The sequence below is a fragment of the Agelaius phoeniceus genome, chromosome 7 (genome assembly GCF_051311805.1).
Source record: "Agelaius phoeniceus isolate bAgePho1 chromosome 7, bAgePho1.hap1, whole genome shotgun sequence".
Classification (NCBI taxonomy): Eukaryota; Metazoa; Chordata; class Aves; order Passeriformes; family Icteridae; genus Agelaius; species Agelaius phoeniceus.
In genome coordinates this window covers 34,166,723-34,192,848 of record NC_135271.1, presented here as the reverse complement: position 1 = coordinate 34,192,848, position 26,126 = coordinate 34,166,723, and the positions used below count along the sequence as shown (strand labels likewise).

Here is a 26,126-nt window from a genome sequence, read left to right as displayed (position 1 = left end):
ATTAGGGGTCTTCTCCAACATAAATGATTCTGTGATTCTTGTTCCTTGGGCATTGTAGAATGATTTATGCAAGGATGGCTTCAGTCACATAGAACATGTTGTAATTCAGAGGGGAAAGAAAGCATTACTCACAGTGTTTCCTTGTTTTTGAAGATGTACCTGAACAATTTTTTTCTAAAGAAATGTAAATATATATTTATATTTCATGTTTTCATTTATTTAATGAAAACATGAAATAAATTTGTGTGCAATACTGTGTAATAATACATGCCTTCCCCTCCTACTGGCAATGTAAAAAACCCCAAAACTATTGTTCTTCAGTAAGCTCTAGGAAAGAGTATATTTAGCACTCTTAGCTTCTGGGGAAAAAAAAGCACCGTCTTTCATCAACTACACTAAGATGAAAAAGACTTCAAAGGGCAAAATATCTGAATGTCCAAATTTAGGTAGAGTGCATTCTTCCTCCATAAAAATACCACTTCATTCAAAATATTAAAGATAACTCCTTCTTCTGTCACAAGAAAAACTTGATGTTAAGTTTTTTTTCCTATTTGTGTAGTAAAAATGCTAGAACCAATGAGAAACAAAACTTAACTACACCATAACAGCACATAATTATAACAACACATGAGTTAAAAAAACCCTTACACTATCGTATTGATGACATGAATATAATCCACATCAGCCCAGTATATCTAAAACCAAGTTTCCATTACAAGAGAAGTATCTAAACTAGCAAGAACTTTACTGGTAAGCAGTGAAGAAAGTTTAACAAATGTTCAGGAAATGAAGACCTGAAAGAAGCACCAAAAAATTAGAAGGCCCACACCATGTTAATAATATAAATAGCTTACCAGCTTTAAGTATAATGATTGTTTGAAAACTAACTGCAATATCAAAAGTATTTTCAAGGAATTCAAACCACAATTACTTTTCACAGAGTGAGAGACCCTATTCTTATGTTTCAAGACAGTTGGAATGGCTTGCATTTTTAAAATTGTTCCTTAAATATTTGTGTGCATAACAATATCAGTCACATAAAAGTAGAGATCTAGACTGGACAATTTCCATATTGTCAGCAAAATAAAAGTTATGAAAGCTTCAAACTGTTTTCTCAAAAATTACAAGTAGAAAACATTCCCTTAAAAATTGTGTCCCACACAGGTGGTCAGAAGAAATTATTTAAAACACCTGGGCTTTAGACCCAATTTTTATGCTTATTTGAACACATTATTTGATAGTCTGTATGTGATGATCATTACTGGTAATTATTTTTCTCTTACTTACTTGAGAAATAAAACCATAAAAGATTGCATAAAGAAAATTTGAATGAACTGGATTTGAATGTTTTTCAGTGGGATGGAGATCTTAAAAGGTTACTGCTTATGTACACCATTAACAGTATATTTTGCTGTCTTCCATTACAAAGGAACAGAGCTGGTTTACCTACCACTTATTTAAACAATATTAACTATTTGTATATTACTGCTACTACAAAATCCCATATCTATTACTGAGAACAAAGTCAATGGGTAAAGTGGAGCACATTTGACCTTTAAAAATATTTGTAAAGTTTTCCTCTTTTCTAGAGGGAGAGAGATATTTTGCTGAGTGGTTAATGAATTCAGACACTGACCATTTGACCTGGGTTTTTGAAAGTAATTAGCAGCTCCAGTTACCTGAAAGATGGAGCTAAGATGAGCAGGCAGTTTTAAATCAGCACATTTCTAATTAAAAATGATGTTATTTACAGTCACTCGATAGACGTTGTAAGCATCTGTGCTCATAAAGAAATATGCAACAAAGGATTGATGATTTCTTAGAGGCTATCCACAGTGCCTGAAAATAACAAGTGAAGGATGTTGAATATAAAATTGTTATAAATATAAATAACAAATATATATGTAATTGTTAGCTGGAGGAGATTCTGGCTCTTGCTTAAACATATTTTTCAGGTAAACTGAAAATGTGCAATTTAATTAATTTCTATATCCAAGTTTTGTGGAGAAAGGAAAGGTTCTCAACAATGAGTGTAAAATTAAGCTGAAAGGAGCAAATAGTTTATTGGCTTGTTGGACTAATACTGAGAAGGGTATGACAAAAGGACAAGAGTGTAAATTTTAAGTATACAAACACTACTCAAAAACTCCAAGTTCCTAAAATACACAAAAGTAGTATCAGGTTCTGTGGCATGAGGTAGTTACTAGGGAGTAAAATTGCTGTTACAAAAAGATTCTCGGGATCATCACCATTGCATTTATTCCACCCTAAATTCCCTACTGCAAGTATGCCATATGGATAATCACATTATATTTCAGATATATTAAACATATGTGAAAACTAGTCAAATACTCCAAAGGATTTTTAAAGTGCTGACATTAACTTTGTGACCTGTGGACTACAGTAAAAAAGTGTCTGTGGAGTATTCTTTGTCCTCAAACTATGTTTCTGATGCAACTCCTTGTCCACTGAAATTTTGATGACTTTCCGACTCAAAAGAGATTGAAAACTACTGCCATATACTGACATACATAGTGGGGACTAAAACAAGAGCCAAAGCAAACTTTAAGATTTGAGCTAGTATCAAGTTTGAATATGACCAAAACTAGGTAGCAGATCCTGAAGCAGTTTCTTGGACTTCAGTAATTGGCCATTCATGTTATTGGATTAAGTTATCTGGGTATCAAACCAGTTACATTGACTTAATCAGGTGGGTAGAAAAGTCAGTAGTCTCAAGACAATTCAAGATATTTCTCTACTGTAATAATTCAAATCCACTTTCTTCAAAATTAAAGAATGTGTATTGTATTACATTTTAACAACCCAGCCACCTAAATACCAGTAATACAACAGTTTAAAAGGTCTAATGAATACTCCTTTTTCATTACCTGGTTTCAATATTTTTATTTAATTACAACAAGCTTTTGTATTTACTTTTGCCTTGAATATTGTTCTTACTTGAATTTAGACTCATTTTTATCCGTGAAATAAAATATAATAACTTAGTGCTGTGCAGATTAACAGTTAAACAGTAAGCATAAACAAGGGAAGTGCACTTACTCTTTTTAACAGAGTAACTAAATATTAAATAGAAATAAAATAAAGTTGAAATTTAATTTTAAAAAATTAATTAAATTTAATTTAATAAAGTATTCAAAGAACAAATCAATGATGCCTTAAGCACCTGATACTGACAGCTGCCTCATCAGTTCTCAGGAATTTGAAAAAAATTTGCAAATCATTTTATAAAACAATAGCATGTGCAAGTGTAATATTTGCATCCACCTTTTCTGCATGGATAAAGTGTCTCACTCTTTGATCATCTTAGCAAAAAAAATCTGGAATGCATAGCATTTTTCACATCCTACCTTTGCAGAGAAAAGGCTTAGGTTCAATTGGTGCTTGAAATGATCTCTGGACCTGGAATAAGACAGGAAAAAAAAGTATTTAGTAGTCAAACTAAAAGAACCATGACCTCCTAAATGAATAAAAAACCCTGGAGGCATATTAATTAAAAAAAAAAAAGTTGAAATTAGAAATCTGGGCAGTACTAAAAGCTTCTCCAGATCCCTTCTACAATGGAGACTAAAACTGCCACCACATGGACCCAAATATTTAGGTCTCCAAATACCAACTGTTACAACACATAATTAAAGTCAGTTTATAGCCTTTAATCGACATAATCAAGTAAGCTAGTGAGATGAGAAATCACTACTGTATTTATTTATGGCACATAGCCAATATAACTAAAATAAGGATGTAGCCTTACCTGAATAGTTTATTGCCAATTGCAAGTACTGTGCCTATCCAAATTACATTTCTCTCAGTGTTTGTAAGAAGCTTGTATATCCAGTGTAATAAAGTCAGGAAGAGCTACATTTCTGATAATTTGGGTACTACAAGAATGAAAGTAACCTTTTCTATCTACTTCTAGTATTTTTTCTGTGATCAACACAGAGAAAAAGATACAATCACAACTCCACAGACTGTGCACAGTCAAAAAACAATTATATTTTATTTTGCTTTTCCTTCTACCAATGCCTTGTGTTTCAGAAAGCTGAACTGGATGAAGTATAACATATATGTTTAATCAATAAAATAGCTGTTTTTCTAAACCAATCAAGGAGGAGAAATATCTAATTTATCTTAGCTAGCTATTAATAAGTTGTATTATCTCAAAAAAATTCCAAATATAACTGGGCTCCATAATGACTTAATGTTTATAAGGACAGTAGAGAATTCTATAAAGGATGACAGAAAAAACAGCCAGGGGAATGAAGAGGAAAAAATGCCACTGTGTGTATCTTGAGGGGCTGCAAGAAGTGAAACCATCCTAAAGATAAGAGTCAATATATCTGATTGATAACTTTCATAATTATGAAGACTATATAGTAGTCACAAATTTAATGTCTAAGTTAAATACATTATTTTGTATTTACCTCCAGGTTCTATTTAAGTAGAGACTACAGGTTCCTCACATCCCAAATAACAGGGTAAATTACAAATGATGAACACACCTTATTTTGTAGAGGTACCAAGACTGCAAATACTTTATTCTCTGCTATATTTCTGTGATTAGTAGAGTAATGTAATCTCTAAATCTCAGATTTATTTGATTTATGCAGAATTCTGTAGAATGAAGCTATTTAGGAATTCTTTATTACTTTTGTATCATCAGAGAATTTTCAAAATCTGAAAATTGCAATCCTGTTTGTGAGGCAATTTCAAAGGTAAATGTTCTGGCCCAGCAGAAAATCTGATTTTATAGAATAGCATCATCCCTACCATCCTTTAAATCAGCCATTGTAATCACCGTTGTCACCCGTTATGTCCTCCAGCAGCGCAGTCACAGAAGCTTTGCTTAGGCAGATCTTTATAAGTTGAGTTGAAAGCAATTTAATTTTGGCAAAATGGCTGCTTTCATTGTATACAGGACACCGAACCTCTTGTGTAGGACCTTTTCACCATGTTGTGATTGATTTTACATCTATTGAAAACAAGTCTGGTCTCTGCCATTTGTTTACCCTTGTATTCTCTCTTTATGCTTTGGTATGCATTTTTAATTAGATACACTCCAGTTCTTTCACCACTAGCTAACACTTTTATTTGGGAAGCAGTCTTTACTAGCCCTGCAAATATCCGCTGTTCTTTGCAATGTCAAGTCCTTTTCTCACCTTGCTTTGACTTGGTTATCACTTATATCACAAGTAATTCATCCATCTGTTAACTGCTCCAATTCACATTACTTGGCTTTATTTTAAAGATCTTAACAATGGTCAATGGTCTCATCTGGCAGCTGGTTTCTTGTAAAAAATGTGCCTTTCCCAAGTGACATTCTTGTGAGGATCAAAATATTCACTGAATGGGTTTTTATCTAGCAGTTTACAGGTCCCTCAGGCTCTCCATAGAACATATTGTATATACCCAGAGCTTTGGGCATGCCATGTGTAGCAATGTAGAGGACTTCACCTTCTTCAATTTTATTTCACTCTTCTCCAGCTTTCTGCCATGTTATCTTTACACATTGTTGGTTAATTTTTGTAAAAAAAATTATACGTATCATGCATCTACATGATTGTTTAAGTTTGCATCCAGAGTGTGCCTTTAAAGCAAAACCTTCCAAGAAGCAAACTAAAGTTTGGGAGTGCTGAAAGTAGATTCTCTCATTGAAATATGGCAGAGCAGAAACATGCTTCATACAATTTGGTTGTAAATGGGCATTCATCCTTGGGACACAAATAGAGCTATCCAAAGTAGAAAATGCTAACAGAAATGTATCATGCCAATTTAGCCCCACACATTTACTCCTAGTCTGTACTACTCCCTAACACAGACATAACCAAAGAAATAATTGAAATTGTCTTTGTTGGTTTGCTCTCACTACCTGAAATTGGTGAAAAGCATTATACCAATTACACAGCACTTCTATAAAAGTAATGTTTCAGCCCAATCAGAAATATCTTAAGTACTAAAGGAAGTACAAAATTAATTTTTATTGTGCCACAAATAAGGGGGAAATCACCCACTGAATAAAGGGGACAGGAAAAAAAAAGGTGTAGTGGGATTGCATCCCACAGCAATCCAGAAAAAACCCACAGTATGTCCACTTTACATACCACCTTTCTCTTAATTTACAGTTTTCAATTTACAGTCTTCTACACAGTTATTTAAATAAACTGTCTCTCACAGAGTAGCACCTTTGCAATTGCCAGGGACACAAACCCACTTCTCTGTTTCCTCATAAAAATTTTCCATAGACACCCCCAACACAAGCATTTCCAGCAAGACTGATTTTTTTCTTGGCCTTATCTTCTCCAGATGGTTTGTAGATAGTTCTCACAACTCAGCCATCACTTTAAATAGACTTAAAAAGACAAAAGTCCAGTTTCCTTTAGGACTGCATGTGCAACTTGTGGCTGGTGAAATTTCCAATATAAACAAGATCTTTTGGCACCAACTGGAGGGGGGCTGGGGCTGTGTATGGCTCACTGTAAGGAATGTTTGCTTTCTTAATATCCTCTCCCTTCTTAAATGGGATGGATTATATCCAAATACATTGTTACCATTCTTCTCACTCAAACTGACTTTATACTTGTCATACTTTAATGGGCAGGTCTGTGCTCTGCAAGAGATGCAAATAGTTTTGTTTGCAGGTTTTCAATAATCATATGTTTCATGATTAATGAAGCCTCTTTCGAGCCTCTAACAGCCTTCTGCAGCTGATTGTAGAATTGTTGAGGAGTCTAAAAAAAGTAATCTCACTCATATACTATCTTTAACTAATCCTGTAAAATTTTATTCATTGTTTGTGACAAGACTTGCTATTACTCTGCGTGCAGCAAGGAGTTGATCAAGCATTGTACAAGCTGTTGGGGATGTCACAAAGGTCACCATCAGCACTTCTAACGGAGTGAGTGCTTGCCAAGGATAACAGAAGAAACCATTTCCCCATTTACAGGTTTGCCAAGACAGAGTTCCAGTCCATTCCCAGGGTGAAAGGATGCAGTTTAAAACACTATTATTCCTTCATTGCATTTTCAGTGTATAACTACCAAACATAATTCTAAATCAATCAATAAAATAGTGTGCTTCTGGCTCTACTACCCTCTCACAAACAGGATGTCAGCTCTTCCACTCCTTGAAGTATAGTCATTTCCCATGCTCTGTTCTTCATGTTTAAACATAGAAAACAAAAATATCCACAAGTCCAATGTTTTGTTCAGCCCACAGTGCATCAGGTATTCTAACACCAGGCTTTCTGAAACCGTATCTTCTGTTGGGTTTGTTTGGGATTTTTGGTGTTGATGATTTTGGTTTTTTTAATATTATAACTCAATCCTGGAGAATTCCTCCTGTCCTAGCACAAACAGCACTCTCTACACAAATGATGTGCCAGAAAATTGTGTCCAATCTCTCAAAGCATTCTTCACATTCTACACGCCATTCTTAAATTTTGCCACTTAGCCATGTGAAATTGCATTATTTAATTACAGAGCCTAAGAAATATTGCTGCTTTAATCCAATCACAAACAGATTTGAAGGGAAAATTATATACCAGGAGATAGGAAAAAAATGATGTGATCTCTTAGCAAGTCTGATCTCTGTTGATCACTTCACTACAAACAAGGACAGGTTAGCATGTGGAAACCAGGAAAAATGTAAGGGTCCAATCAAAGCTAGTTTTTACCACTTATAAGAGCCATCCAAGTAATAAAAAAGGGAACAAACCTTGAACATTTTCTTGCACTGCATTACTGCAAATCAATAAATAAAATCTTCTATAGATTAGCACTGGTTAGACCAAAACAATGAGGGATTCGGTAGCATGCGAGAGAGTGCCCTTCAGATTAAATGACAATTTGGAAGTGTTTAACAACATATGGTCTCTTTTCTTTGACATATACGATTAAGAATATATCATTTTTATATAAAAATATAAAATACCATCTGTCATAAGTTCCAACCATGATACTGCCTCTATATATCCAATTAATTCACTATACTTTCTAGTGTAAATATTTCTCCTATTTTCTCATTTTTCTTTTTCTGTAACTATATTTATTTATAAAATTTCAATAAATGTATATATTTAAAAAGTCAATACTATGACTTGAAATGTAATTAGGAATAACAATGAAAGTCTGTTTCACTTTGTATTTCAAAGAAGGGCCAAATCTTCAAATGGTTTGAAATGCCATTGCTCATTTAAATCAGTGGGTATAGGCATATTATAAAGATTTAACTATGTTGTTTTTCCTTATTATACACATCAACCCAGAGAAATACTCACTTTTCACAAATAAATACTTGTGTTTCTTTCTTTTTTCAGAAATGCAGGGTACTTTAAAGACACATGACTGCAGAATGAGAACCCAAATATAATGGGTATTGCTCCTTAAGGTGTCAGAATTCTAGTGAATATGGAGGAATAAATGGATTGTTCTCAAAACCATGGCAAAAACCAGCAAAACACATAATGCATTTCAATCCACTGAATTAATACTTGGCCTCATTAATTTAATCCAAAAGAAAAATCTTTGACCACATAATTATTACAATGACTTCTGAGAACATTAAGACATGCACAAGTCTCAAAGTACAGTCTTAAGACTATAGGAGCTAAGCTTTGCCAGGGTAAAAGAGGAAGGACTGTAACAGCCTGTTTGAAGCAGGGTGCAAGATTTCTTCTGTTTGAGACAAGCATACCCAGATAAACATATACATACATACAGACACACATATGTTTTACTCTTTGTTTCTGAGTAATTTGGTTGTGAGTGCACCAATAAATTATGCTAATAGGTTTAAGTAACGTGAGAAAGAAATTACTGACCCACAATTTAAACCACGTTTTAAATCTTTAGCTTTTAAAGAATCTTTTGGAAATTTTGACTCTTGAGATTCCCTCAGCCTAGCCCAAAAACAAAATGGAAGAGAAAATTATTTTGCTTTTCAAAAACATTGCCCCTCTTAAAAAGCAGAATACCATATAATGGTAATTCCCTTTCTCTTTCTTGGGATTAATTTATACTTCATGGTATAAAAAACCTAAGATTTCTGTGTCTGCTGCAGTGTTGTGGAAGTGGTGACTATAGCTGTCTGAGGTTATTCCCATGTAATTTACAATTTAGTACCTTTTCACCTGCTCCTTGTAGTTGGTCTATGAGCAGAAAATGCTGATCATCTTCTAATATTAGATTCTTGGTGTTTAAAGGAGCTTTCAAATAAATCATGACACTCTTCTGGGTCATTCATGGCAGAAACTCTGTAGAGAGTCCTAATAAATTGCTTGTGTAGGTTCTTAAGCTGTCCCAATACTTCCTAAAATACTTGCAGTATTTCAGTAACTACCTATAAATCAACTTCTAAGAATTTTTATTGCATTAGGCATAATAAGTTCACAAGGGATACGGAGATCTCTAACTTGTTCACGTGCTGTCGGGTAATGTACTCCTTTGGCTTTGTGTTTTCCTCTTTTAATTTACAACAGTTTTTGCTCCAGGGTTAACATAAGGGTAATAGAAATTCCAATTTGCTTCTCTGTTTGCACCACTCATCAGCATGTATGCTTTAATGTAATTATGTCCCTATTGTTTGGCCACAATTCCCATGCTTCTCCATTTCTGCTTGTGCTGATTTTACACATATGGTCACTCATATTTCTCTTCTCTAAATCCTCCTATTTTCTATAACACTGTTTTTGAGAGGAGTGCATGTGATACTGTTCCTATTACAGTAATCATTGTTTTATTGATTTGATGACTCAGTTGTTGGTTCTTCTGCCATCCTATGGCGTCGTTGCTTCAGCACTGGTGGCATTGGTCCGCAAAGGGACAAAATTAACCCGCAGCACTTTACAGCAAAGCAGACCACGACGTTCGACTTCGGCCCGTTCCACCCACAGGCCGCGCCCCTCGGAGCTCTCCACGCTCAGAAGCTCCTCCCCGCCGGCCGCGGGGCCGGAAGCCGCTGCCGGGTGCCCTGTGAACCGGGAAGGGCTCGGTTTGAATGAGATCCGGCTGATTCACCGCGGCCCGTGCGGCTCTGGCCCAGGTGAGGGCCCGGCCGCCTCCGCGCCAGGGTGCTGAGGGGCCCCGCGGCGGCCTCTGCGCGGCGGCGGCCTCTGCGCGGCGGCGGCCTCTGCGCGGCCCGGGAGTCGGCCCGAGCGCCGGGCAGGGCCGCGGGCGGTGCGGACGGGAGCGGGACGGGGCGGGTCTGGCGGGCAGGGATCGCGCTGGGCCCCTGGCCTTTCCGCTGGGAAGTCCGAGCGCTTCGGGGTAGCGGGGACAGCTGCGAACGGGCTGGGGAGAGGCGGCGAGAGGGGCCGGGGAGCGGCGCCGGGCGGGGGTCCAGCCGCTGGAGCCGGACGGGCCTCGGCGCCGCACGGGCCCCAGGGCCCGGCCGCCTCCGCCCGGCCCGCTGCGGCCGCCCTTGTTCGGCAGCGCCCGGCGCGGGTTCGTGCTGCGGGCAGAGCGGGGCTCTGTGCTCTGTGCCCTGCCAGAGGCACCTCACGGGCGGCAGCGCTGCTGCTCCCGGGGTGCAGTATTGCCCCGATCCCCGGCAGTGCAGCTGAAGTTAGAGGGGCACGGGGGGAAGTGGAGGCAAAGCACTGGTTGGGATACGTGAAGGGGGAAGAAGCAGAATTAAGTAGAGAAGAAGCAATAATCAAAAATTAACAGCGCTGTTTCTAGTATGCAGCTGACTTAAGTAATGTTTGTGTAACAAATTTGTGTCATGTAGTTGGATACTTGTAAACAGTGTGGTGGCGTCATGTCTTAAAGTTGCAGTTGTTTTCTGTATGCCGTGGAAAAACAGCAAGCCAACAGGGATTGAGATTTACTTTTTAAAAAGAAGTTTTATGTAAATATATATCAAAGCTATATAGAACTGAAATGGTACTAGGCAAGCTGAAAAGTCTGATAGATTTGTGTTCATCTAAAAGCTGTCAGCCCTGGGAGTCCAAGATGTCCTGTATGCCTCAGGTGGGGAGTAAACTTGGAAGAAGATTCTGTGGAGCAGAGCATTCACTGTTTGTGACCATATTGAGACAATGAAAAATATCTATTTGTGAAGAAATTCAGAAATTGGCTAGCATATAAATTGCTTCTGAACCACTTAGTGTGACATGAATGGCAGGGTTTAACCTGTAGCTTAGTGGGAAATGTTGAGTTCCATCATCTGTTGTAACATGCCATTTCAGTGATACTCATTTGAAAACTATGATTTAGAACATTGTAAGTTAGTGAATACTTTAAAAATAGTATTAAATAATACCAGCATATAAATCAGTTTGTAAATAATACCAGTATATAAATTAGTTTGTCAACTTTCTTGGAAGTGATTCACTCCTGACAAAAATTTTGGAGTATAAACTAGTGGTTCCTGTAAGTACCTTGTAACATCTAGGATGATGGGATAGGGCAGGTGTTAAGGACACTGAATAATAGCTGGTATGATGAGTACTTGCTGGACTACTGCATAGTTGCACAATAGTTGTGTGTCTGCTTGCCTTTCTGCAGAATTCAGAGAAAGCCATTACTTCATGTACTGCATAAAATTAAAATTATTTCTGTTGGTTTCTATGGCGGTGCAGTTGTTAATGAAACTTTGCTTATCTGTAAGTTTTATGTGAATGTACTTCAGTAGCTTTAAAGCAGTTTGAATCTGTGTTACTGAAGTAACTCCAGCTCAGCAATGAATGTAGTAGAATTAGGTTTGCTGTACTTTTGGAAGTCAGACAGCAGAGCCTGGGAAGCTGACCTGCAAACCACCTAATCCAGCTTGGGTCTACTGAGATTCAGGTCTGTATGAAATAGGGCCTGGGTTTACAGAGCTGAGCACATTATGGAAGCAAAGCAAGAGTCATGTAACTCTGGGCTTGCACTACTGAGACTGCATTCATGCATAACATGATTAAACTCAAGCTTTAATGAACAGATTACTTAGAATTGATGGTAACATGTATATTTTTTTCTTCTTTTCCTACAAAATATATAGGAAGATAGACTAGCCTACCCCCTCCTCCACCTTTTCACATGTGAAGTCTCTGTTCAGGTCTGATGACTTTAACTGCAATGAGGTTTTTTTCTTGGTGAAATAACATTTTTCTGCAATGTGCACTTTCTCAGCTGATTTACCTCTCTAGCTGTTTATCATCCCAAGTGAAGCTGAAATGGTTGCAGTTGCACAAAAAACCTTGAGCCATTTCTGAGCACTGTTAATAAAATTGTTTATCATCTGCTGTGTGTAACTCCTCAATAGGAGATGTGGAAGTGCTTGTACAAAGCTTGTTGTGTAGTCTCAGGTGGAGAAACTGAGTTACCGAAGATGAAATGATTTGCATCAAGTCTCTCAGTGTACAAATTGCAAAGTAAATTGCTGTCACCTGTGTGTAGCCTGATACTCCCTCCACTAATAGGGCAGTTTAGTAGCCATTGTTTTCTATGTATGTCAAAGCTGATTTTGATATTTATTTCTCTACTAACTCAGAAGTTGCCAAACCAGGAGAGCCCTCTTTCATTGAGGGATCACATCGTGGAGTGTTAATGCTAGATAAAAATAGTGCACTGTAGTGTGAAACTCATGTGTCTCATGCAAGGAGATAGAGTAATTTAAGACTGTTTCAAGTTGATTTCAAAATACATGCTGCAACATGCCAAGTATAAACACAGTAGCTATTGGTTTATAGCTATATGTGCATACACATTTGTGCATGACCTTTAAATAACTTCATCCCTATGCTACCTAAGAAAAAATGTTTTCATTATTAAAAGTCTGAATTTAAGTGACTAGAAGATACCAATGAACAACTGAGTGGTGAACCAGAGCTCTCCAAATGGGCAACTCTTTCCAATTATTACAGTTACCTAACAGCAGTATTAGGAGCAAATATTAGACATGGGTTTTAAAATTTCTGTTTCCCGATCAGTTTTGAGATGCTGTCTGTATACTCTCACTGCATTATTAGTATTAACTATTTTTCCCTTTTGAGGTAATTAAATAAAAATTGCATTAATGGAAGTCTGGATTTTTAAACAACATCCAATGACCAAGCTTATTTTAGTTATGGTGTTTTGAATCATGGACACATATACACAGAGAAGCTATTTAATTCTTTTTTTTAACCATTAGTTATTGTATTAATTTCAGCGATGAGTGCATGTCATCCAAATCCCGCAATGCACCAAAATGCAAGTTAATTATGATAATTGTCCTTCTGTATTTTTTCTGATACAGAACTATTTGATACAGTTACTTCCTTAAAGTTACACTTTAAACAGAGACTGTTAACTCTTCCTTACAGATAGAAGGAAACAATCAAAATACCTTTTGCCAACTTTGGAAGGAAAAGAGGTGAGATTTACTGTGAACTGTTTGTTTACTTTTCTGGCTTTTTTTTGTATGTATATATAATGTAAGTATATGTGTGTGTGCAAGAATATAGGGTAAAACCAACAGAGAAGTTGCTAATCAGCCTAGCTTTTTGCACTTTGTTGCACAGATAAGATTCTCAGCTGTAGGTTACCTTTTGTGCCTCACTGGGAAACAGACCAAGCTCACAGAGATTTGTTTCTTTCATGTCTTTGTAGTTAGTGGGGAAGGGAATGCAAGACCTCTGGGTGGTCAGGTGGCTAAAGGTGAATAACCCAGGCCCAGTTGAAATAGTAGCTGCAGTTCTACTGTAGCCTGTGCTACTGGCTCTTGTGGTCTCTCCTGGATCATTTCCTTCTGCAAAGCTGGCAGGAGGATAACTTTCCATTCCACTTGTCAGTGATTTCCACTGTCAGCACTGAGAAACTCTGACTTGCTCTTTCTCTTCCAACTTTCTGGGAAGGTGAACACATCCTCCTTTGCTCTTGTGCTACTTTGAGATAAGCTTCAAAAGGGTCTCTGTTAAATTGCCACAGTTAGTAAAAAACAAAAAAATCCCCCCCACCCAAACAAAAAACTGAAACAAACCCCCAAAACCCACAAACATTCTTTGAGCAGCTTTAGCTTAAAGAATGATTTGACAGAAATGTCTTCTGGAGCCTGTATTAGTGTTAAAAGCAATCAGCTTTTCCAAGACCTCTTTTTCTGTTATGCCAAGACAACTATTTCTGGGATGCAACGTGAAGCCTCTCAGAGAAGTGAACAGGGTTAAACCCAGCGTTTTTGATAGCCTCTCAGTTTGCTGCAGGGCTGCACAAATGGCTGTCCTGGCAGTACTGAGAAAGCAGCATCAAGTTGGTGAGCAGCAGCAGCTTCCTCATTGCTCCTTATGTTAACACTGACATTGAAAAAAAGTCTATCAAATCACAGCCACAGATCATTTCACAGATCTGTTTCAAAACACTGCTCTATGAATGATTGAGTGGAGGCAATTAATGGGCAGTCTTCTCAGGGAAGAGGATAACATGAATTTTAACTCCTAAATTGAATGTGAAGCAGCCTTTCTCTACCTGAATTTGGGCAAATCTAAAGATCTTTGTCACTTTTCCAGTCACACCAACCACTCCTGTAGAAATAAACAGGAAAGCTTTCTGTACCTGCAGACTGCTCTTACCCTTGGTGCTTAGGGCATCTTAGCTACAGCAAGAGCTTCAAAAATAGTAAAAAAACACCATGGTTTCAGTTTCTAACAGCATTTAAAATGATCAGTTAGCTTTAAATTGCTTAAATGAATTATTAAAATATTTTGGGAATTTAATATTAAAAATGTTGAGAAAATTGGAAGCTTCTTGCAGGATTATGGATACTTGAGTGAGACATGGCTTGTACCACTTCTAGGAATTGTATGGTAAAGGGGAAAAAAAAAGCCCAGTAAACATTCTTTGGGTTATTCTTCAATGGTGCCTTGTCCTTTTTCAGCTTATCAATGTAACATTTCCTTTTTACATGTGCCATGGTTTCTAAATTTTACTAGGTTTCTGCCTTTCTCCTTTCTATTTCCTTCTACAGGAAAGAGACCTACTGGTGTCATCTTTACAGTCAAAAAGTGGGAGCAGCTGCCAAGTTTGTTCTGTGAGCACCTCTTGCTGAGCACCAGGTCAGAAATGTATAGTTGTTTTATTTGTAAAGGCTAAAGTTAGCTTCATTAATGTCTAAAAATTTCCCTTAAGCTGTTGTAAGGCTAACAAAAGCATTGTTGGAGAAATGGAATTTATAGCTGAAATAATATTTAGATGGATTAATAAAAATTAAAATCTGTTTTGGTGAATGTATTTCATTAACTTAAATTTTTCAGATGTTTACACATCTCAGTAAACAAACATGTTTAGGTCCATATAGCCTATAGCCTACTAAAACATATTCAGTTACAAATAGGCAGGTAAAGCATTAGCTGCCAAAACTGTAACCAGAATCTTGTCATGGAGCTAGTGAAATAATTTGCAGTGCATCTAGAACTGTGTTTTGGAGATTTTCTGTCTGTTCTGCTGTCTTGAAAATCTGAATATCTCAGTTCAGTGGCTGTTCTGTGGGAAATGTTAGGTGTCTGTAATAAATTGAGATGTTGTTGTAAAGTTATGCTGATAAGTAGTCAGTTTGTTTAACACTTTTATCTCATCCAACTCTGATATGGCAAAATATATGGCTTTTATAAATGATGTACTATACTGTTGGGTTAGAAACTGGAGTAAACTGTGTAAATGAACTATTAATTAGTATGAGCTATTGCTTTTCCCTTCTTTTAAAGGATTTGTTATTTATTTATTATTTCTTAAATGTACATAGGTAATGTACCTCATCAGTTGATGGAAGTTGCTGTAATTGTCAGAACTATCAGTTTTAGGGTTACTAGTGTAGAGACCAGAAGTTTCTTAAAATAAATGAACAGCCATGATGGATTAAAATAATAGTTTGAGGACCTTAAACATACTTCTCAGTTACTCTTCAGCCCTCTTTAGTGACACAGAAGATGAATCATTGTGAGTTTCAATGGAGGAGTATCTACCACAGAGGAGTAACATGAACTGTAGTTGGCGTTAATTTGTGGTAACATTGTGACTGTTTTATTGAAGCCATTTAACATATGCTTACATAATATCTTTAAACAGCAACTTAACCTTTCCAAGGAAATCCTCCAACTTGATTTGGAATTTATTGTAGTTCAGGTTAGAAAAGCATATACACTGTGTGCAGCTTTTGCCTCTAAAAAAGAAGCTTGGTGTCAATGACTTACTGAAGAAGTTAAGCGTAACCACTGACCCTTTAATAAACTCCTTTTTGATTTATATGGTGCCAGTGGAGTTTTAAGAAAGTACTTACTGCTAGGTGAGGCTGCACTTGTTGGATTTGCAGGTTCTACAAAATCAAGAGAGTGAATCCTATTAAATGAATAGCCTGATAGTTCACTGAACTGGGAAAGTGAATTTAACAAGTCAGGCAGGTATTTCTGATCAATGTATCTTGGCTATTGTTAAGTTATTGAAGTAGGAAGAAAAATGCTGCTTCTTTATGTGTTTAGCAGCTTAAACTATTTGTTTTAACCTTATACTGAAATAAAACTTGTTGGTCTTTAGCCAGTAAGAATTCTAGCAAATATCAGAAGAAGTTATGAAAATGATGGTGACATTCACCTTCAGCATGAAGATTTTTTCATATACAAAGCAAATATATTTTTCAAGTTCTTTTGCATAATTATTTCAAAAGAAGGCTATTAAATAAGTATTGTTAATGTAATCTGAACTCATGTATGTAATTATGTGTAATGTGACATCTGCTTGGAGGATGAATGTATTTTGGAAATCATATTTGGTGTTCTCAATTGCTTTCAAAGCCTGAACAGGCTTCGTTGTGTTGTATTAAAACTTCTCCAGTTAAGACCATAATTTTTGATGCTGTGCTTTGTATCTTCTATTTCACAAAAAAAATAAGCTAGTAAAATTTTCTGATTTTGGCTACAAATGCACCTTGGAAATTGCTTGATTTGATGAAAACAGCTGTTTAAAAATTAATATTTAGTAGGCCTTTTAAAAATTTTATGGATAAGTTTTGTTGTATAGAGCTAAGAAGTTGAAAAAGCCAAGTGGTAAAGTTCTGTTAAAGCTTCGGCAGAACCTGTACCTAGGTATCCACCATGAAATTGTAGATGTCTTTTCAACAACAGAAAATGAAACTGTAGAGAAAGAAACAGCAGTGTAATTTTTTTGGTTGGGCACCTTAGCAGCCTTTATTCCTGGGGATCACCCCCTTGAAAGTTACAAGACACACAAACTGATGCTTTTTATTTTTTTTTAAGGAAGACGTTTCATTGATTGGAATAATCTTGCACTAAAGCACTGACACATGCAAGACTGGGAATGTATTAAATGACTGTACTGTCACTAGTCTTCTAACTATATACACATTAAATGTTTACTTTACAGTATTTCTTTTAGTATAATGAGTTCATTAAAAAAAAGCTTTTGATGCTAATTCAGAGATCCATAATCTGCTTAGTGTCTTTCACATGTAGTTTTGATGATAACTGACAAGCTGTAAGTTAATTAGCGCGGAACTTACTAATGAGGATGCTAAAATCTTTACTTTAAGATTTTTATTGATGATTTCTGAGCAAACGACAGTAAATTCAGTTGTATATCTAATAAGTTTTAGGAACTTTCTGGCTGTAGGTACTGATCATAAGTAACAAAAATCCCCCAATTAATTGACTGATTGGAAAGTTTTGAGAAGTTTGACAAGAGTGTTCATCTTCAGAAATGGGGATAACCCAAAACCAAAGCAATAAAGCAAAGTCTGTTAATTAGCATGGAAGACAGCTTCTTGAATTAATATGTGGTGTTAATTAACAGGAAGTCTGATGTTGTGTTGTAATTACCACCAATATTTTTGACATACTGAGTGACTGAAGGTGAATTATATAGATAACAATTTAGTAAACATTTCGAGCTTGGGAACATTTTTCCTTTGTTTCTGTTTTTCTAGAAATATGGATAGACTTCTGCGACTGGGAGGAGGTATGCCTGGGCTGGGACAGGTTAGTATATAGCTTGTCAATCTTTTCTTTAAAATTAATAAATTCTGGAGTGTTTCTTCTATTATGCTATCATATTTTAAAACAGCATCAAAGAAACATTGTTCATAGTAATAATCTCTGACTCAAGAGATTTTATATGTGTATGCATATTTTTGTTACAACCTGGCCTTTTTTTTTTGTGAATCAGTATGTGTGTTGGCACTAAGTTTACAGAATGTCTATAAACCTTTATTTTTGTGTCTGAGCATTTTAAAATTCATATTGAAAAGCATTGGAAACACATAATACATTTTTTTAAAAAACAGTTTTCAATTATATGGATTTCCAGTACATGAAGGGTATTTATTGTAAATGGCCGAGCACATCCACTGCTCTTTATAAATAACATATTTCAGCTCTTGGATCGCATTGGGAATGGGGCATTATAAGATACTGAGGTATATGTACATTTCAGGAGGTAATTTGAATTGAGTTTATCACTTGTGGGTAGTTGTAGCTTCCTGTATGTGTGTTTTATTGTGTCTCCTCTTGTCGATTGTTCTCACTTCTGTAACTACTCACGGCAAGAAGGCCTTCCTGACAGCTGTCCTGTTCTAGTGAGAGACCTATTCACATTGTATGGCTTCTCCTACCTCTACAGCAAATCATAGTGCTTTTTTCCTTGATCAACTGACATGGCCAGCAGTCTTCAAAAATAAAATCAAGTTGATCTTGTTACATTGTGCTGATTGCTGTGGATACAGGGGGAAAATAATTAGGAATGTCTTTGTTTGAGGTCTGTAGGAAGAATTATTTCCTTAAGGAATTGGTTCCAGTCTCATTTCCTTTGTAGTCCTTTCCTTTGGTTGGCTGCAGTAGCTTCCTGGTCTCTTTCTAAGTCGAGAATCCAGACTCTTGTGCTGGAGGAATCAGTTCTGTATGTCTTGGGCTTCAGGATGTGTGTCCAGGGTTGAAATTGCTAAACCCAAAGCTTCTTTTGGTTGTATATATTGTGTTTGTGTCCAGTATAACTACAGGAGTAGTTTAATACTGAAGCATTTGGTGAAATATTCTAGGCTGATCTACAGACTCTAAATGTTTTGCCAAATAAGCTGTAACTTTTGGTGCATAATTTTTTTTTCCCCTTTTTATAGCTAAAATTCTATTCACGTTCTCTTAGTGAATCTTCAAGCCGCCCTCAGTTATTTTTAGTTTCACTTTCTTAAACAGTTATTTCTCTTGTTCCTCTGAGCTGCCAGCCTGCTTCATGACTCTTCATTTTTTTAACATCTGTGCAGTCTAATCTCTCAAGCTTTCACTTCTTAGTCCTCTCTGAACTTGACGCTTATCAAAGCTGTTTTTCAAATTTACTGTTAACTCTCTGCTGTTTTCTGAATTTTTCATCTTTAACTTGAAGCTTGCTAGAAAATTGTGGCAGACAATAGAACATAACATTCTGAGGAAGCTTGCTGAACTCCTCTGGTAGCTTTGGCCTGCAAAGCTGCTCTGTGTTTGTTTAAATATGGAATTGTCTCTTAAATGAGTTGATGAGTATATGTTAGATTGAAAAAAAAGCATAAAACTGAATTGCTCTTTACTCAAGTTGCTGCTTGCACTAGATGTCTTGACTACATTTGTAGTCTTTTGGTTTATTGAATCAGCAGGAAGGCTTTTCAAATAGGATATTTTTATGTCCTTAAAATAATGTGTTTCAAAGGACCTTGAAAAGTCACTTTATATTCTGAGTATCTATTGATGATAATTGAGATTGAGAGAAAATCCAGAGTGAATCAGATGTCTTTGAGATAGAAGAGAGGAGGAAGATATTTCTTGGATATATTTTGTAATGCTAGAAAGCAAAATTATTACCATTTGTTTGTACTAGAGTGTTTTAAGCAACAGAACTTTTTGTTCTTATTGCTGTGTCACAGTTGTTGTAAAGGTTGAATATAGTAAAAACATCTGATTGAGCCATTCTTGCCAGCATAAGGATCATCTGTATATATAGTCTGGTAGGAAAAGAGGCATTTTCAAAGTAATTTTATCCCATAGTTTGGAGATTGCTTTTTCTTGTAGCTTGGGATCTGCTTAGCAAGAGGAATGCATCACATAAAGTCTGCTAAGGGTCTGTTTGATTTGCTTTGTAACTGATGTTAAAGTACTGGCAGATGCTTGGTGAGCACAGTTTCTGTTTGATCTCTGCCAAGGCATTCTTTCTCCGTGACCTGCTTGAGCTTCTTCAGCAGTAGTTATTTGGCTCTTTCCCCTTGGCAAAATTACCTCTTCTGGTTATTGTCCCATTTAGGGTTTCTTGGTCTTCCTAATTTCCAAACTCAGATATGTTATCCCAAATGCACTTTAAATTCATGTGTTTGCAATATGCTTTTCAAGTCTTTTGGTGTAGTGTATTACACTTGAGAACTTCTGTCACTGAATTTGCAGTTCTCTTTCCTTACTTCTTGCTCCTTCAGGATGCTATTGAGGGGTTGATTGGCCTGCAGGTGTCCAGAGGTGGTCAGTGCTAAATCACATCTACCTTAAGCCTGTCTTCAAATGGCTAATAACCAAATCTTTAAGGAAGTAATCTTAAGCTGATACTTCAACAATAAACTTTCCTTCCAGTGACATGTGGCTTAGAAATCTTGAGACATTTCTTCTCTTTTAACCATAGGTGGACAAAGGGCTGTCTTAGTAGGGCAGGAGGTGAACAAGAGAGGAGAAGGGAAGAGACTCTTAGAACTTTTGGCATCACATAAGCCATTCACTGTATTTTCTGGCAGTATGCTTGGTCATTAACTGTGTGTTCTTTTTATGGCAAGGTACCTGTGTTTAGTTTTGAACTTGATGCCAGAAGTAAGACCTCCTTTGGAACACTGCTTCATGCAGAAATTGTGTCTTACATGACTGGTGTTGTACCTGGTCCACAAGCTTGTTTTGTCTTGAGTTAAGGTTCTTGTGATAAATGCATAAGATGAGTGAATATATGAATGAATGTAGCCTTTTAGAAAAGATGTAAAAAATTGAAAGGGTTGTGATGTCTCAAAGAAAATCTTATGACTTCAGTGTTGCTTCTGTAGTTCATGGGAATTAAGATTTTGGCAATGCCCTTGTTCTGCTTCACTTACATAGTCTCCTTTCTCTCTCCTTCTCCCCCTTGTCATGTTGGGTTTTTCTGCTTATCTTCTTTTTCCTGAATCATTCTTTTCAGTTTGTCCCTCTGGAATACTGCCTACCACAGAATTTCACTGGTGGTTTAGTACTTTGATTTGCATTGTACATTTGCTGCAGACAAACGAACAGGTTTGTGGGGTACGTAAAAGCATTCTGCTTATGTAGCAGGCAGGAATTTGGAGCAACACTCCTCTTCATTTTGTATGCTGAACTATTGTTTGCTGGTGAAATCAATTCCACATATGCCTCTATTAGGCAATCCCACTGCAAAGGGTGTGAGCAAATTAAGTGCATTTGTAGCCAAGCTTTTCTCTTCATCACTTACAGACTAGTAATTCAAGTTGAGCAAGTTCTTGTCCACACTAGCACATGCTGTCTGTTTTTCTGAATCCAGATGTGATAGAAAGCAGTGAAATAATGACACTTTAAAAAGAGGCTTTTAAAGTAATTTTTCATTGCTTGTTAGATTTTTGAAAATATTCATTTACACTGCTCTGTTAGTGCAGACAACTGTTCTAATACAATAAATGAAAAATAAAACTGATTCTGTAATTTTGAATTAACATGTTTGATGACAGAGGGGAAGGGGGAAAATTCCACTGGGAAGGGAGGGGGAGACAGAGAACTGACCTGTGTCTTGTAAGGAGTGTTTACACCTTGACTTGGAATATAGAAAAAGAAGTGCAGATAGCTATTTTATTTGAATCATGGACTTGCCAATTAGCCATCAAGTGCTTCCATCTGTGAAATAGTTGATCAGATGGGTTAGCTGGGATGTTTCCAGATTAGGGCATTGTAAATGGCACTTGAAAACTGTCACTTTGATTAGGAGGTTTCAAATACTGCACTGCTTGGTGCTGTGGAACCTTTTTCCCCTCATATGATCTTGGGTTTTTTAGAACATGCTTTTCCTGTTTAGTAAATCTGTGGCACCATTGGAACTTGGGAGACCTGCTGCTGATCTAAAGTTCTGCTTTGTGTGCTAATCTAGTCAGGGTGGTTGTTGGAGGACAGCACAGTGCATTCTTTTGTGGGGCTTCCAAAGAGGAGTTGATGGTCTGGCAGACAGAGGAGGGTCAGGCTCTGTGTAGATCATCCCCAATTAACAATTAGATGCAAATTTCCTTGAGTTACTTCATTAAGCTGATGTGTCATTTGAGTACATGACTTTTTCTTGCATCTTACATCTTTCATATGTAAACAAAAACATCCACCAACAATAAAAAACCTCAAACCCAAAACAAACCCAGACACCCCCATCCTTCCTCTCCAAAAAAAACCAAAACAATAAAACAACCCAAAACCACGCCAACAACCCAACCAGGAAAAATTGCAGCACCTTACCATCTTACTGAAAATTATTTTGGTTCATTGATTCTTGAAACAGCTTGTGTTTTAATTTAAAGGGTGTAAATGTGTTGTCTTTAATTAAGTACCTTTTTCATTGTAAAGCTGTAGAGTGTCTGGTATCTCAGTATCTGTTTAGCTATATGACTTTCTCCTTTCTGTGTCTCCTGGGTGGTTTATGTGGTTTGAATTGTGGTGGTACACTGTTGTCTGCTTCTCATAAGTATTTGAAGCTTCAGATACACCTTTGGAGAATATTTTGCCAGGGGAATAAGTCTGAATTATAGCTCGTAAAATTGTGCATCGTTTCTGTGCCATTGCTTCTGAGACATTTTCCAGCAAAGTTCTCAAGTATGAAGAATGTTACTATTTCTGGAACTCAAATGTAATTCCCAGTAGATGAGACGGTGTACAATTTGGATGGGTTATTCCAGTTCTGCTTTTTTCCCCTGAAAGCTCTCAACCCATTTAAGGAATAAAAAATTTTTCTCAATGACAAACATTTTTCATTTCATCCATTAAAAATATCCAACATGAAATTCCATAGAAAGTTCAGAAGACTTAATTGCTTGCATTATCTTCCACAGAAAGTCTCAGCGTCAGTTTTTCTATACAAAATATATGATTTTGTTTTAAGGAGAAGAGAACCACCTTAGAGATAATAGACTGTGCTGTTTCACTTACTTTCACTGTCTGGGATGAATGTTTTACTGCATTGATTAGTGTTTTAGTACAGGGCTGTTCAATGAAAGCTTCATATCAAATTTAGGATCCAGGTGTGGCCAGGGTCACAGGCCAGGGTCTGGTTTTGCTGGAGAAGGTAACTCCATGGGTTATGTTAGGCTTGTTTGAAAGTTGCTGGGGATGGCAAAGCAGAGTATAGTTCTCATACATTTGAAGTACAGTTGAGTTGTTGTAATGTGATTTGTCTCCTAAGGAGCTAATTGGGAGAGGAAAAGAGAAACCTGATAAAATTGGTTTAGGAGAAGCCATAATTTTACTTAAACCCTCTGTGTAATTTGTGTTATAAAGGCTGTCTTGAAGTAGGATGGCTGCACTACAGACATGTCTTACCTATTAATCACAAACAAATATAAAACTAAAACTATAAAAGCCAGTGGGTTGTGTCTGAGCATTACAGTTTCCTCTGATCTGCTATTTTACTCTGGAGAACATTTTTAGCTGCCTCTTCTTGGCCTCAGATCTTAAACTTCCATATTTCTAATAATTAGGCAATTAGATTCTCTTCTCCTCAATTTAATTGCCAGTGTAGTCCAGCTGACTTTTGACTTTCTCCAAAAGAGACAAAGGAGCTTGGACAAGGAAATGAGTGTAGCCATAATGAGAAAGAACATAGGGAAGAAAGGGTAAAGAAGAAGAAATATCTTTGTGCATTTGGCATGTCAGCTATTCACTTGTAATGTTCCTTTCTGCAAGCAGGAAACAGCCACCCTATAGCGATCAATTTAATTTATTTCTCTTGGAAATTGTATCTTCTTTCTGAAATCCCATGCAATTGAATATTAAGTTGCAATGCTACTATGCAGCACCTTTGAGTGAGGGTTTCTCTTTTCTTCCTGCTGTGTAGGAGAGTCCTCTAAGTTTTCCTATAAAGTTGGATGGAAGTGTTATAGTGGTGTGGTTTTGGGGGGGCAGTGGCTGTTGGCTGATCAGTTGTTTTTTCAAGTGTTGCAAACAATTGACCTTGCTGCATCTTGCCACTGAGTCTCCCAGTGCACCTGCTTGTATCCAGAGGAGCAGCTCTTCACAACACTGAATCTACAGATACCTAGAACGCAGTGCATTGTTCTTTATACTGAGGAGATATCTTTAACTGCTTTGCCTACAAAGTGTACTTGAGGGTGAGCTTAGGCAGAACCTGCTGAGGGCTATCCTGCCTTCTTGGCAGAACTGTATTTAGAATAAGGTAATTAAAAATCTACATTGAAGCAAGACTACAAGAGGCAGACAAAATTACAGGTGCTGACTCATCATCTGCATTGAGGCTCTCAGTTCTAAATCCCTTCTGTAATGCTGATGGGAGTAGATAACAGGTTAGTCCTGGCTTTTTCTGGAATGAAGTTGACCTCTGTATTTTCTTTTTATTTCCAGTAGATTGAGCTCTTTTCAAAAAGATGTACAGTGTTACTGAGAACTTGTTTTATGTCCCTAATCTTAGGGCTTTTTTCTATGACATTGTCATAGAATCATAGATTGGTTTGTGTTGGAAATGACATTTAAAAAACATTTAGTCCAAATTGTCCTTATGCTTGATAAGGAATTTTGAGTGCAGTAATAAAGCACACCTACCCCTTTGAGTTTTGTGTCTCAATGAATGTACAGATTAAATGGGGTAAAGATAAATGAAACACTGACCTAGGGAAGATTACACTTAAGCAGCCATTTCATATAACAGTTGTGTTGGGAGCATTGTAGGAAGTCTGACTATTGCAAATTGCATCAAAGTTATATATATATATAATTAATTTTACATCAGGAATACGTTATTATTGAGTAGTAAACGTTTATTTCTAATAATAATGTTCTGTAAGTGTCTCATTAAACTAGAGACTATTTTTGTTTGAAGTTCTGCTTGGTTAAAAACAATCAAATAACAAACAAACCAACAAAAGAAACCCAAAAAAGGCAAAAAGACAACCAATCAACCAAAAAAGCCAGAAACAACCCCCCCCCCCGCCAAAACCGTAGCAAAAAACCAAACCAAACCCCACCCCACACACCCTAAAAAAGAAAACCACAGAACACCGCCCCACAGAAACTAAAATCCTAAATAAGCAGAAAGCTAAGCAGTGAAATTCTGGCTCTGCACCAAAGAGGTGTTGGCAAATTTATGATCCCAACCCGTTTAACCAACTGCTCAAAGCTATACAAAGTTCTGTGTTTTGTAATTTTGGTTTTGAAGAGGAAGGGAGATGGGAAATGTTATATATTTCAAGTCCATCTATATTGCTGTTCGTGGAGTTCTGTTGTAAATGTGAACCTGGGTAAGCTTTTTTTAGGAGACAGAATTTTGTAAAACATACTGAGAGAGTTTTTATCTAGCCTGTTAAGGTGAGGTTTTTTTCAGAAATTTTTCAATTTAAGGTAGCAGTTGATGCCACAATACTTCCTTAGTATCCCTACTCCATTTTGGAGTCTCTGAGACCAAACATATTACTGCAATTTTTATTTCATCTGACATATGGTGTAACAAGACAATGTGATCCTTCAAGAAATCTAGGCTGTTTGTTGAGACTTACGGTATTTTGTGGTCTGTTATGCTTGCTTGTTTATAATTGGTATAAAAATGGACCTAAACATACAAACTGTTTAGACATAATGGTAGCTTCAAAATCTAATCCTGTTGATGTGGAACTAACTACAAAATTGTGTGTGTAATAGCTTGAAAATAGCAATAAAATTTCAAATTGCTACTAGTTTTAGTGTGTGATTCACAAAGCAAGTAATATATTTTTCTCTTTTTTATTGAGCTCACTGATTTTTTAATATTTTTGTATGACTGCAATAATTTTCTCTGTCATGACTGATCATGTTAACTTCCTGTACTGCAGAAAATGCAATACATGGTTTCTAGTGCTTGTCATGACAAAGTTGTTGGAACCATTGAGATCCCAGAATATGCCTCTCTCCCTTTGCCACTTCCACTGAT

The 26,126-nt window shown here is 36.7% G+C and overlaps 1 protein-coding gene across 2 annotated transcripts in view; it reads left to right on the top strand.

Moving 5' to 3' along the window:
- Positions 1-9,903: 9,903 nt before the first annotated feature.
- The window catches only part of PSMD14 (proteasome 26S subunit, non-ATPase 14), a 46,692-nt gene continuing 30,469 nt past the window's right edge, over positions 9,904-26,126 (top strand). Inside the window, exons 1-4 of one of the 2 annotated variants that reach the window (XM_054636283.2) lie at positions 9,904-10,053; positions 13,304-13,353; positions 14,941-15,028; positions 17,908-17,959. In XM_054636283.2, the coding sequence (XP_054492258.1) occupies positions 17,912-17,959 (48 nt within the window). In that variant the 5' untranslated portion in view covers positions 9,904-10,053; positions 13,304-13,353; positions 14,941-15,028; positions 17,908-17,911. Of the gene's footprint in view, positions 10,054-13,303; positions 13,354-14,940; positions 15,029-17,907; positions 17,960-26,126 lie in introns of those variants that run through there. The other variant, XM_077181511.1, reaches the window with a different exon arrangement.